General features: G+C 34.4%; 1 protein-coding gene across 10 annotated transcripts in view; it reads right to left on the bottom strand.

Moving 5' to 3' along the window:
• Positions 1-13,367, bottom strand: part of LOC104903338 (DNA repair protein RAD16) — a 28,306-nt gene that overhangs the window by 11,592 nt on the left and 3,347 nt on the right. For all 10 annotated transcript variants that reach the window (XM_019251728.3, XM_048636309.2, XM_048636310.2 and 7 more), the window contains exons 3-9: positions 11,020-11,142; positions 10,684-10,757; positions 9,212-9,275; positions 8,973-9,119; positions 8,797-8,882; positions 7,228-7,297; positions 2,518-2,643 (exon numbers count right to left, since the gene is read on the bottom strand). In XM_019251728.3, coding sequence (XP_019107273.2) covers positions 2,518-2,643; positions 7,228-7,297; positions 8,797-8,882; positions 8,973-9,119; positions 9,212-9,275; positions 10,684-10,757; positions 11,020-11,142 — 690 coding nt within the window. The remainder of the gene's footprint in view (positions 1-2,517; positions 2,644-7,227; positions 7,298-8,796; positions 8,883-8,972; positions 9,120-9,211; positions 9,276-10,683; positions 10,758-11,019; positions 11,143-13,367) is intronic.

Genomic DNA, 13,367 nt, shown 5'->3' with positions numbered 1-13,367 from the left:
GAACCGAATGTTCATTGTGTAAGCTTTTCTTATTCTAATTTGCAATAAAAACATGTTGGGATCCAATATTGTTCATACCTTCCATATCCTATAAATTTCCCTTCATGTACCTGGAGATGGGTGAATGGTATGTCATTTAATTATTCCAATCTTTTGGGAGGCTAAACTTCTTTTTCTAAGAACAAAATTAAGTTGATATACACTCAGGGAATTAAAACTCTCCCGTTCCGTTACAGAACGGCCGTTCTGTAACGGATTTTGGATTTGCCGTTCCGCGAAATCCCGTTACGGAACGCCATAATAAAATTCACGTACTTCTCGCCGCGTTGTCCGTTCCGTAACGCGAACTTGCCGCGTTAGAACGATTTTATCCCCGTTACATCCGTTCTTTTCAAACATTGGCCAATTTTTTTTTATGATTTGATTATATAGTTGAGGAATCATGATATTCTATTAGATTTGATTATATTATGTTGTAATAATGCTTCATAAACTAAAAAAATGCAAATAAGGTAAAACATATTGATGTGAATTTTTTAAAAAAATTCACGCCGCGTCGGCCGCGAAACGTTATATTTCGCCGTTACAAGCCGTTCCCGCGACAACGCGACCGTTCCCGCGAACGCGACCGCATTTTTTTTCCCCTGTATACACTCCTTTGTTGTTTTTATTCTCAACATGATATATACCCAATTAAGGATATTGCTTAGGTCTTCACAAGCCTCAGTCACTTGCAATTGCCTAAGGGTTCCAAATCAAATAGGGCTTACTCACGGCTCAACTTAAACTAAGAGGATGGATTTAATTATCCCCACTCACTAATAGACCTAACCTCTCTTAAACTAAGCTTCACTCAATCCAAGGAATTAATGTTTTAATAACTTCTTAAACACCAAAATAACTTGGATATATACTTCCAAATTCACAACCCAATAAGCTTCAATTTTCACTCAACAAAATCTGATTTCCGTTACACTAGCAGTGGCCTTGATATAGGCTTACAGACTAAGAACGAAAAGATTAAAAAAAGAACCAACATCTCCTCCAAAATTTGGCTTTATCTTCCTAATGGCTCTTTTAGCTAGGAAACCAATCGGAGGATTTCCAACCCTTGAAGCTCTTTCACCCTGCTGTTTGTTGCTGCCAAAAGGTTCATATGGCTGCAGCCCCAGCACACAAAGCACACGCCTAGAATAATAGGCGGCCAAATGAGGAGCTTTCCTCCTTGATTAGGAAAGTTTGCTGGCGTTTCCTCCTCGTTTAAGTTAGCAGCTCATTGAGGATGAGTGAGTACCCTCACTAAGTATCGCAAATAAAAAATCAGTTATTAGATGCTTTCCCACTAAGCAAACTAAAAACCGAGCCAACCTAGAGCATAAACTAACTTATACCTAGTCTAATTATTAAAAATATAACCAAATCAGCTTAAATCATATAAAATCTATTTCAATTAGAATAGCAAAACCATGTAAGCAAATTACTAACTCCTTGCATCAAATTATTATGACTTCACGACTTAAACCCTTAGACTGAGGAGTGGGGAATGGAGAAAATCTATACTCAGCAATGGAAAAAGAAAAATCAGTATTCCCCAACCAAACAACATGAAAGCGAAACAAGAGTGACCACTTCCTTTCCGTGTATTAAACCCCCTAACTAGTCGACCCACAATATTTGTTAAAATATATTAGAACTAAGTTTACATTTAAGGATAGTATATGTATAGTACAATAATGAAATGTGGCAACTACAGAAACAGGTATCTTTTCTGCCAAACATAGTAGTTTTAAATTGCAAATATGGAAGTATAAGTTCAAAAATGGAAATACTGGACTTGTGATTCACCTTACAGCACCAAAAAAAAAAAAACAAAATCATGATTCAAAGTTGTTTCCGTCTTAATTGTGCTTCTACTTGTGTAGCACCAAAAGCGATGTTTATGGGCTGTCAAATAACTCAGCAAATCTTCCTTTTTATTTTTTTTCTCATTCATATCCCGTGCATAATGGGTGAATTACACTAGTTTTCTTATAGCATTGTATTCTCTTACATTAGAGTAAACCTATGTTGCTCAGACACAGATCAAGTGTCTACTCGGATACGGGTGTCCAAGTGTCCGACTCGTCTATTTTGTAGAAAAAAGACAAGTTTTTAGTTTAAAATGAAGTATCGTGTCAGACACAACACGACACCCAGTTTTTGAGGTAAACGAAGGTGTCGGAGTAACATAGGAGTAAACACAGTAATACAAGGACTATTCTCTTCCTAAAACAAGAAAAACAGCAAAGCCTTAATCCTAAAATGATTTCGGGTCGGCATTATGAATCATCATGAGAAATTGTTTCCGTGACAAGGATTACTCTCTATATTCATTAATGAGGTTTCATATCACATTCCAGAACACCTACAATATTCTAGATCACTTGAATGGATTCAGAGCAAAGATAATAAAGATATCCCATACATCGCCAAGTTTGTAGTTCATAATTTTATATAAAATCTGATTAATAACCTTACCGTCGGGTCCTCAGCTGGATCATGACAAATGCCACAAGCATGTTCACCATTGTCAGTTTCTAAACCACTTTCACTCCTTAGACTATTAGTGCGAGAATACACCACAAGATATGGATGGTCAACAGCCTGTACAAAATTGGAGCAAGAAACACTTACATTGTATATAATTGACCAAGATATTTTACAAAGATGTACTTAAATTTCCCAATTTCTAAATTTTAGCAGTAATGGAAGCTCATTACAGCTGTATCAGACAGCATCATCATGTAACCCGATTCCCAAATTCCCATAATAAAAAACAAACTATTGTAGTTGGTCATTTTCATGTCGAGTGTCGACGATGTGGAAAATAGGTTGATGTTGCAGCATCTTTAAAGATATTGCAACAGAAAAACTCCCCAAGAGGTCTATAAATAAGATCACTTAACATCCACCTGGCCAGAGGTCCAGATTTTTGAAAACAAAGACCTCAAATTTGGAGAAACCTCAAACAAATCACATACCATCTGAAATAGGGGCCTAATTTGAGCACTATCTAGGTTTCCCTTGATGGTTTAAGTTTTTTATCAGCTTTTAAACTTAACCTTTCATTTGTAAAGCTACGGCCCCAGTGTAAGAACTGCTTAAGGTTTTGATCGAAGCCTTGTTTCTTCTTTATAAGTAGTAGATCGAGTAGAGTTATAAGAAACTCTTGCTGAAACTCAATAAGTTTCTGTATTTGGCATCAATACTTTCCTTTGTAAAACTCTTCATTTCTGGAATTGGCAAAACTCTTCCTTTCTTGAATTGGCATGTTAAACTTTGCTTTCTACTTGATTGATTAGTCTTAGGTCTAGAATCAAGTAACTTGGTCTTATGAAGTTGAATCAGTTCTATGTCTCAAGACTTAAAAGGGATAAGACTATTATTCAGTTGGGTAGTTTCCTCCTACATTGAGGGAAGAGCTACATAAATCTTTTACTTGTATCTGTTGGGATCATTATGCACTTATGTGCTTTGGGCACATATGATGACCTTTTATACTTCATGGCTTTCTAAGAGAAGTCAAGAGGTTACTTTTAGTATTGTAGAAGCTGCTGGAAACTAGAGGGTATTGCAGCAAACACACTCACAAAATAAACAGAGAGGCACAATGTAAGAATAGTGCTTTTTCCTTGGAGCTGCTTTGTTTTTCCAGCTTGATCGAAGGCTTCAATTGTTGTCAAATTTTGACAAGGTGTTCCTGCCATTCTAAGCAACATATTTAACAGTTGCATTGTCTTTTTATGCCCCAAAGTTGGTATATTATAAACAGCCCTAATCTATATAAGTTGGTTAATTTCACATTTGTTATGACGATTAATTTACACAAATAGTAAACAGGCAAATAGATGGTTATTATTTAACAGGTTTTTAACAGGTAAAATTATCTCAATGTAGTTCTTATGAGCTGCATATTTTTAATCATGGTTTTTGCTCTTGCGTGCAGATTGCTATTCTGACCACTCTCTCTTGTCATCACTCATACTTGTAATCTTATTGAGATCTTTATTGAGATCTTTATGAAAATTCCAAACTATTAAAAATTAAAAAAAAAGCTGGAGAAATTAATTATATAATATTGTTCAAAAAAAAAATCATTTAAAGGTGCAACTTTTAATTGGTTTTGCATTTTGTTCAACATTTTTTCCCAAGATCAAATGAGGTGTGTCATGAAAAACAAAAATTACGGTGAGTGGGGTTATTTAATGCTTCTTAGATAAATTGATTTAGCATTTTTTTTCTAGACTAAATAAGGTGCTTTAATCAAGTAATTTGGGTAAAAACTAGGCTAATAAATGCTTGTTATTTTGTACCTTGTGGCATAAGATAGAAAAATCCTTGGTTAATTTTAGATTTTCTTGTTTTCCAAAAATCTTAGATTAAAGGAGTGAAGTGAGACCCTAAAACATAGGGATCTAAATTGACTTTGCTTAGAAATTTTGGAGTTTGTGAAGGATCTTGACATTTCTATTGAAGCTTCATGAGTATTACTCTTCATCTACTACGTTTATGTTCTCCAACTTAGTTTTCATTAGTTATATGTTCGGTTTGGTTTATTTATATCTCCTCTCTGTATATCTTAATCATGATAGTTGTAGTTTTTATTCTCTTGCTTCCACTGCTAGTGAGTAATACATCAGCTAGGGTGAGTAATACATCAGCTAGGGGGAAGCAATGAAACCATCAAAATAACCAACACTCTCTAAGTCATGCTTGGGTTTTAACTTCATGGGAAGGGTAGATTGACTGAACTTTGTTACCCATGTTCTTTTTTTACTGTTTTGTCACCAATGATTATGGGTTCCTTAGCGAAAGATTGAGATATGTAGCTAAAGATGGACCATGAGAAAGGAATAAACTAGCCTAGGAGATCTTTTTATAAGCATTATGTGTTGGGATACACGTGTTTAAGCTTTCTTAGGTGTTAGGATTTGTTTAAGTCAGCTTAAATTCTACTAGTGTCCTAGTCATAGTAAAACTCTAATGTCGGTTAGCTTACACGGTTTTACTATCCTAGTTGAGATAGGTTTTACGTGGTTGAAGCTTACTAGGATTCTTTAATATTTTCAGATTTGTTAGGATTGTTTAGATGTACTTAGAAGTTTATCACGGTTTTCATCCAAGGAAGACGTGAGGATAGACAAAATGTATTACAATATCTATTCTATCTTGTTTGAGCGTTTGTTTGGTTGTAAATAGGATATTAATTTTTTGATTTATATCCTACATAGGCGTGTAAATGTGTAATTAGATAGAGAAAATAGTTGTTTAGTTTACTTAAGAATTCTAGTTAGGTTGCAATTGTTATATACTAGTTTTATATGCACACGATGTGTGCGAAAATATGTAGAAAGTTATGTTTTTCGGGGATGTAGAAGATTAAATTAATTGTTAATTATATATAATAAATTAGAGATTTTTGAATTGTTGACAATTTTCTTTTTGTAATGTTTTTTTATTATCTTTTTTTACTTTTTTAATTAATAGGTAATTCCCTTATCTATTTTTACTCTTTTTATATTTAATTAATGTAAGTAGTTACTTCTATTTTTTTTTCTATTTTTTGGTGTCCTACCCCTCTTGACATATAGAATAGAGATTTTCTGTCACAAGAAATAAAAATCAATTTTGGATGTTTGATTAAAGATCGCTTAGTATAGCATGTGAATTATGAATTTGTTATGCACAAGATTTAGATCATTCTGCGTTCATCCACTTAGAACTCAACTGAGAATTTTGAGTTCCATCTTCTCTACTTTGTTAGGTTTCATTCATTAAAACATAAAACCACAAAAAGAACCTGTTTTACGTACCTACTATCTAGTTTCAAATATATATATTCCCCCTTCCCTACCGTTCAATTTCTTTAAAATGGGTTCTGATCTGCAGAAATGTATTGAATTGATTCTTTTTTAACGAATAGATCCGATCGCAGCTTTGAATATGGAATTCAAAGGGATCACCTCAAACTTTGATTGACAAACGAAAATCTAATTTAACTTTTGAACTGTTGACATGACTCTTATTCCTTTGCTTTAACATCATTATACTCCTTGTGTCGCATAATATATGCAATAGATTAACCTTAGCACTATACACATGACCTACTTTACATTAGTATATAAAATATGTTAAAATTGTCTCACATAAAGATCAAAATATCATCTTCCTAAAACAATTACTTCATCGCTGCCATAAAAAATTCAATGCGAGTTGCATTCACTCCACTACAAAATATCACCAAATTAGTATCCCCCTCCTAAGCCACGTGTTAGCCAAAATCAAACCTTATGGTCGTTTAAATCCAAAATGCTCTTCTTCATTCTCCTTTCATAACTAAATCTGGTCAAAGTAACTAGGCAAATTTCCTAGGAGCACTATCAAAACCATTGTCACTAGCTCCTGTTGCCATTTAGATCTCCATCAATGAATAGCTTCTCCTTTCATACCTTACTCTCCCTTAAAGCACGAAGAGGAGAAAGTAACACCATGAATTTTTAAAGTCTGCATGCAACTTCTTACTCCTTAACCACTCTTATACAAAGAAGTAGGGTAGTCAATATCCTTTTGGACAAGAGTTAGTCTTGTGTGGACCTGGTCCACAATAATATTATTGTGGACTAAAGTCAATTATTGAACATAGTGACCCTTTTTTTTTTCCCTATAGTAACCTTTTAAGATCTTAAGTTACAATATACAATTACTATATCATATTGACCTTTTTTTTTAATATAGTCACTCTTTCTCACATTAGTTTATCTTAATGAAATTTTCACTTTGTGACATAGTAACCTTTTTTTTACATAATCAAACTTTAGAATTTAATATCTACTCATCTTCTATATCTAATTCTTTTATATAGTGACCCTTTTTTCATGAATCACATGAATTAACATTAGGTCCACACTAATTTAGTGTGAACCAAGTCCATATAAGTTTTTTACTTTGGACAATAGATATGCACGGTGTTGTGATCTGTGTCCCGATAAAGCCTTCGCAATCCCCCATCCAAACCCAACGCCCCACCATCCAAAAATTAATATGGTGAATGATATGAAATTGAAAGAAAATAATACAATTAGGAGATTAAAATACAAAATTAGTCAGAAAATATAAATTCTTGAGTCCTAACAAGCTCATGTGAGCTTTACGAAACAAAATACGCCGAAAACAAAAATAATATGTTACCTGCCGCAAACGTGTAAGTAGGTCAAATATATGAGCATAATTATTCATCAAATTGCCTTTTTCAACATATCTGCAAATGAGAGTGAACAGGAGAACTTGAGATTAGTAGAAACTATTAGAATAAAAATAAACAGTATAAGTAAGAATCACATGGTACATCACTTCTAGGATACAGTTCCAGACTTCCAGTATGCATGGAAGGTGAATAAAAAAGACAATCCAGATTGGTAAAATATTCAATGAGGTAACTACTTTATGAGTTTAATCCAATGTCAATGGATCCCACATACTTGAAATGAACGAAATTCAAATGGCTTATAGATTAACAAAAGCATATTGCTTGCTCTAAAATAGATATGATGGCTTTTTGTCAAATCACAGTCTTTAGGAACCGCCTCTAACATCCTAAATTTGAAAATCCGAAAGATAAAGAAAAACTCTATCCCAGTGTATCAAAATAAAGCCTCTAATATAGCATGAAACTTCTCACAAGCAAGAAATAATATCATGGAGTACAGAGCAAAAATTTTCCAATTAAAGAATGCTTTCTAGTGCTTGGGACTTTTCAAACCTAAATAGCAAAATATGCTACTTATACAAACTTATGCTTGGTTTCTTGCAACCTTCTCCCATTTGGATATGATGTTATACCACCCCCTAAATAATCTTGGAGGATGCACTCATATCATGGACATGATCTAAAATTTGATAACACAAGAAATAGGTGTTAGAGATAGGAAAGAGAAAAAGTCAATAATTTGCAATAGTAAGTCAAGTAACACAGTCTATCCCGAATGAGATAGCATGGTATACATTGTTAGCAGATGATGAGAAATAATAGGTGTTAAACTTGATTTCTTGTGCAACTAGAAGATCACCCCCTGGAAACTATAACATACGTAGCTACCTTGGCTAAGGCATCCTATAGAACAGAATCACATATCATGATCAACTTTTTAGCATACTTCTCAAATGAAATGGACCTTTCTTACAAAAGTTCATTTTATGATAAACATCTTGTAAAAGGTTTTTAAAAGAAAGAAACCCTTTAAGTAAACATCCTTTCAAGGTCTTCCATTAGTGTCTTGTCTGGTTCGATTTTAATTCTTCTCTCTTCTTTAAGCTAGCACTTATGTTTTCAGTATAGGAGATTCTTTTGCATGTAGTGATTTAGATAATATGGACAAACTAGAACTGATTATTAGCATCTGAAATTGATCTATGGAAAAAGATACTAATGATATACTACAAGTGACTCCAAGATTAACTAGCACAAAAGAAGATTAATGACCCGAAATTCATCATCGGAGCAGATAAACCATCTACAAAGCATGTTTGAAATTGCGTTTTATTTCTCCTCTCCCCTCCCTCTGCTTAGCCAACTATAGCTTGAGACATCGTCATTTGACCTTCTAAATCGATTTTTTAAGGTCAACAAATCATGTTGAGATGGAAAACCCCATAGTTGGGATTACTATGGAATAATTCATACCTGGATTATTATGAGAAAACTGGCATAGTTGGGATTATTACCATTAACTTCCCAAATAGTAAAACCTATGTACTTACGTATTAAATTGAGCTTGACTTTCATTATATAATGATTGATAATAGTCTTCTTCTCTGATATCAAAAGAATCTCGCCTCAATGACACCTATTGCTCAGAAAGCAAAATAATCATCAAAAAGACGTAGAAATAAAAGAAAATTTCATCATCTATAAATTCCGTAAGGGAAGAACTCACAATTCTTGGTGGAAGAGCAAGATCTGAAGCCCTGCCACTTTTAGTACGTCTGAGCAGAATGCTCTGGAGAATTCTGTGCTTCAGCAGAAACATGGCTCTTTGACCTCCCCCAGAATTTCCATACAATTGTATTGGTGTTGCCACATTCTTGCATATCAGAAGTAGAACAATGAATATTCAAAAAGTTCTAAAAAAGGATAAAATGAAAGACGAACAAAAAGTTATATAGGGTATGATACTTTGTTCCACCAGCAAAAATGCCTAACAGATTTGTGAGAGCAGCTTTTACATTCCGTGGAAGAACTGACAAGGAAATAGAATATTAGCTGATGATCCAAATTATGAATAAAACAGAAAGCATAAGACCATATCAAACTAGAAGGCAAAACATTGACAAGTATGAACAGAAAAAGTACAATGACAGAACCCATAATCCTGTTCCTCTCCTTTATCACATATGAGCCTGTGCCTTTCCTATTGAATTGAGCAAGTCCAAGGATTAGAAATGTGCTTTTTAAATTCTCCTGAAATCATCTACATTATGCCATATGCATTCAAAAATTATTGGCTGAAACTTCAGCAACTAAACGAACATCTACTATTTCACACAAAATAAAGCTCTTTATAGGACTCTTTCAGCTGCCTCTGGCATCTTCATTCTGCAGTCAAAATTCACAAGCAATAACATAAGAGAGCAGAATTTTCAGGCTTAGATTTTACTGTCTGCAGGTGACTCAACTATCATATCCTTTGGACCCTTTGTCAACAATTATAAAGGCTGAAGGGCTTGCTTGTAATATATCCTTTAAACCTAAGTGACTAGCCTTCCATCATGCCACGGGAATCTCTTTTTTTTTAGCAATTACCATGTGAATCGTCTTCAAACACGTGACTTAGCTTAAGCATCATCAGTGGCAGAAATAAGGACAAAGAAGAAGATTTGATTCATAAACTAGACATTACAGCAAAAGTAAATGATATCCAAGTTTTCGAGAGGCTTGATTGTGTCTCACATGCACTCTTCAAGGCTAGCCCAAACTCTCATCAATATTCAAAAACGCTCTCTCTCTTTCCTTCTCTCCCTCCCTCTCTCTTTCTCTCTCTCTCCCTCTCTGTCTCTGTCTCTCTCTTTCTCCCCTTCTCCTTCTCCCTCTCCCTCTCCCTCTCCCTCTCCCCCCCCCTCTCTCTCTCTCTCTCTCTCCCTCTCCCTCTCCCCCTCCCCCTCTGCCTCTCTTTATTCCTGTACATACAGTTTTCCCCTAACAAATACCTAGCTTATGTTTCAAGCTACCTAATAAAGATAATACCTAAAGCGCCCTCCTCCCCTAACATCAGTTCTTACTTCTTAGCATTACCAGCCTCACAAACTTCCACCTTATCTCAACGTAGATAATATAATTCGCTTCATATATTGGCATCACTGAGCAACATACCGTTCCTCCCTATCCTCAAAGTAAGTTTCATTTGGCGACTGGTATTGAATTTCTGCCTTAGTAAGGAGTCAATCTTCATGAAATGGCTTAGATGAGCAGTATTTGTCATAATCTTATAATGCAAGCATTAATAAAGTATCAGACTTATTATTGTAAGCTGCGGAAGAGTATAAAGACTTCATGCTAAGCTTGCCAGCCCATGCCAACTTTTTAGAGTTAAAACAAGGTCTAGGCAAGAACTGTTAACAAGAAAATACATCACAAAGCCATTCTCTTACCTATAGTCAAGTGTTCTGCAATCACAATCCTTGCAAAAATAATAAGAATAAGGAGCAATTTGTAAAAAGCGAATCTGCATGTAGACGCTTACAGGAGTTAGTACAAGATAATAGAATTGTCACAGAAATATAGGCAAAAAGAAGTCTATCCATGATAGAAACTCTAAACAATAATAAGAATAAGGAGCAATTTGTAAAAAGCGAATCTGCATGTAGATGCTTACAGGAGTTAGTACAAGATAATAGAATTGTCACAGAAATATAGGCAAAAAGAAGTCTATCCATGATAGAAACTCTAAAAAATGCGTTATTGGGTAAGAAATTAGAGGAAATAACCAGTGAATAGAGTTCTCCAACACGATTCTGAAGAGGGGTACCGCTCAAGGCCCACTTGTATGAAGACTCCAATGCAAGAACTGCCCTAGCAGTATTACTACGTCTATCTTTGATGTAGTGAGCCTGCTTATGAAGCAACAAGTGTTACCATAGTAATATGCTTCAGTAAACAGATAAAGACAAAGATTGCAAGCCACACCTCAAGAGCAATGAAAGAAATGCATCAAAATCAAATAGAACTACAGAAATCCAACACAGTATAATTCATGTTACCATCAACTCACAGTTCTCTCTCCAAAACCCCTGAGAGACGTTATAAAAAAAAGAACTCTGTGGTAACCAAAAGAAACTTTCTCTGTATCGTAAGGAAAGAAGACAGTATCCAAGTGAAAGAATCAAAGAACACACCACAAGGAACAAGGTGCTCTTATAATTCAAACCTTGCCAAGGTAATTTCAGGATTTTTTTTACTTTCAGGGGTTAGCAACAGTTTTAGCAAGCAGTCCTTCATCAATACAAACTCTTACTCTTACCAAGGCAAGGACAGCGTAACTACTACATTCCAAAATTTTGCAAAACACCACTTTATTTGCTTCCAACTGAATTCAGACATCTACAAAGTCAGCCAAGAAAGGTATGTTCCAATGCCTCGGGTGCCAAGCAGCTGTATTATACCTTTTTCAATAAAATCTAAAATGGCAGGAACATTTAAATAAGTTTGATTTTTTATCGGATCATAAAAACCCACTTTCTGCAAATCTCTTCCCTCTCTTCGGGACCGAACAACAATTGCAGCGATTCGATAGACGGCTCATTGGGATAGATTCGAAAATGATACCCTTATTTCCATGTCGTCCAGCTACTTTATCGCCTACTTTGATTTCACGTTTCTGTGAAATATATACATGAATTGTTTCTGGATTATAACTGGAGCCCCCCTTTTTGTGGATCCATCTCACATCAATATCCTTAAATATCAAGCAACATTACTCCAAAACAGCAGCTACTCAAGACACTGAATCTTAAATTTTACCCAGTACTGCAGCCATCACAGTGCAGCACTAGTCTTTACTAGTTCAATGCCAACCATGCAATAATTGGCAGTTATTAGACTACCTAGTACCTACCCAACTACTAAGTCCATCTTCTCAGTAACAAATATTAAAGAATGTAACATGCATGCTTCACCGATTCAAATACTTCCTTAATTTCAGAATACAAGGCACTGATAAGTTGTAAGATTTTGCTTTTATGTTAATGAAAATTATGATACTATATTGTTTACATTCTATTATATCAAATTTTTCTCACATAAATTCACATTCGAAGTTGTCAAATTTTGTTTTATGTAAATAAAATTTATAGACTATATTGTCAAAGTAGTCTTAACTACTTTCATTCTATTATTTTATCAAGATATTTTAAAAGAACAAAATATTCAAAGTTTAATTTGAATAAGTGCATGTATATATTTTTGCCCCTTAAGTTTTTGTTCACTTATATTAGTTCTATACTATCTCTAAGATAATAGGATTAGTAAGCACTTTTTTTTAGCTTCTCTTCCCAATAACAAGTATAAGAACGAAATTTTATCAAAAGAAACCTGTGTGTTCAGGAGTAATACAGCATGAAGGGAATTGTTACCCGAAATATATCTTCATATCAGAAAGTAATCTCCTTTATTCTCATGTTTGTAACGCGCTTCAACTAGGTATGAATTCCACCCGAATTCCCAATCCCTACAACTATTTATTTACCAATACAAGGAACATTTCAAGGGTACAAGGAAATTTTCAAATGCTTAGGGATGGAGCTAAACAATAATTTTGAATCAAAGCTATCTTCACATCCACGACAAAAGAGCCAAACTTGTTCAGCAGGGGGGTTGAATTGAAAAAAGTTATGGTTTCATAACTCACAATTCTTAGATTTAATCTCCTCTCTTTGATTCTTGTAAATCTTGTTATGTTGCAAATCAAATTAATGATTGTCTAGACAGAATTTTCAAGATTAATTTGGTTTTCAAGTTAGTAGTTTTACGACTTTCAAGATTGCACTTTAAGCATAATTTGCAATGTTATCATGTTTAAGTTGCAATTGAATGATAATCATGTGATTTGGTCTAGTTCAAATTGCAAAAAGGCAAGCGGCAAGCGGCAACCAACAACTAATCATAGTCAGGATTTAGTTTGAATGAACGTTAGGGTAAACTTCATCTTCTTATTTTAGCTTTCAAGGGGAAGCTCTTTCTACTTTGCGATTAATAATCAAGTCCTGGATTATACAGAATACTTGCACTTTAAGAGTGAAGATTTTACATATAACCAAAAGTATGCTGTTCTCATTTA

Source organism: Beta vulgaris, chromosome 9 (assembly GCF_026745355.1).
Source record: "Beta vulgaris subsp. vulgaris cultivar EL10 chromosome 9, EL10.2, whole genome shotgun sequence".
Classification (NCBI taxonomy): Eukaryota; Viridiplantae; Streptophyta; class Magnoliopsida; order Caryophyllales; family Amaranthaceae; genus Beta; species Beta vulgaris.
This window is presented reverse-complemented; position numbering and strand designations above follow the sequence as displayed.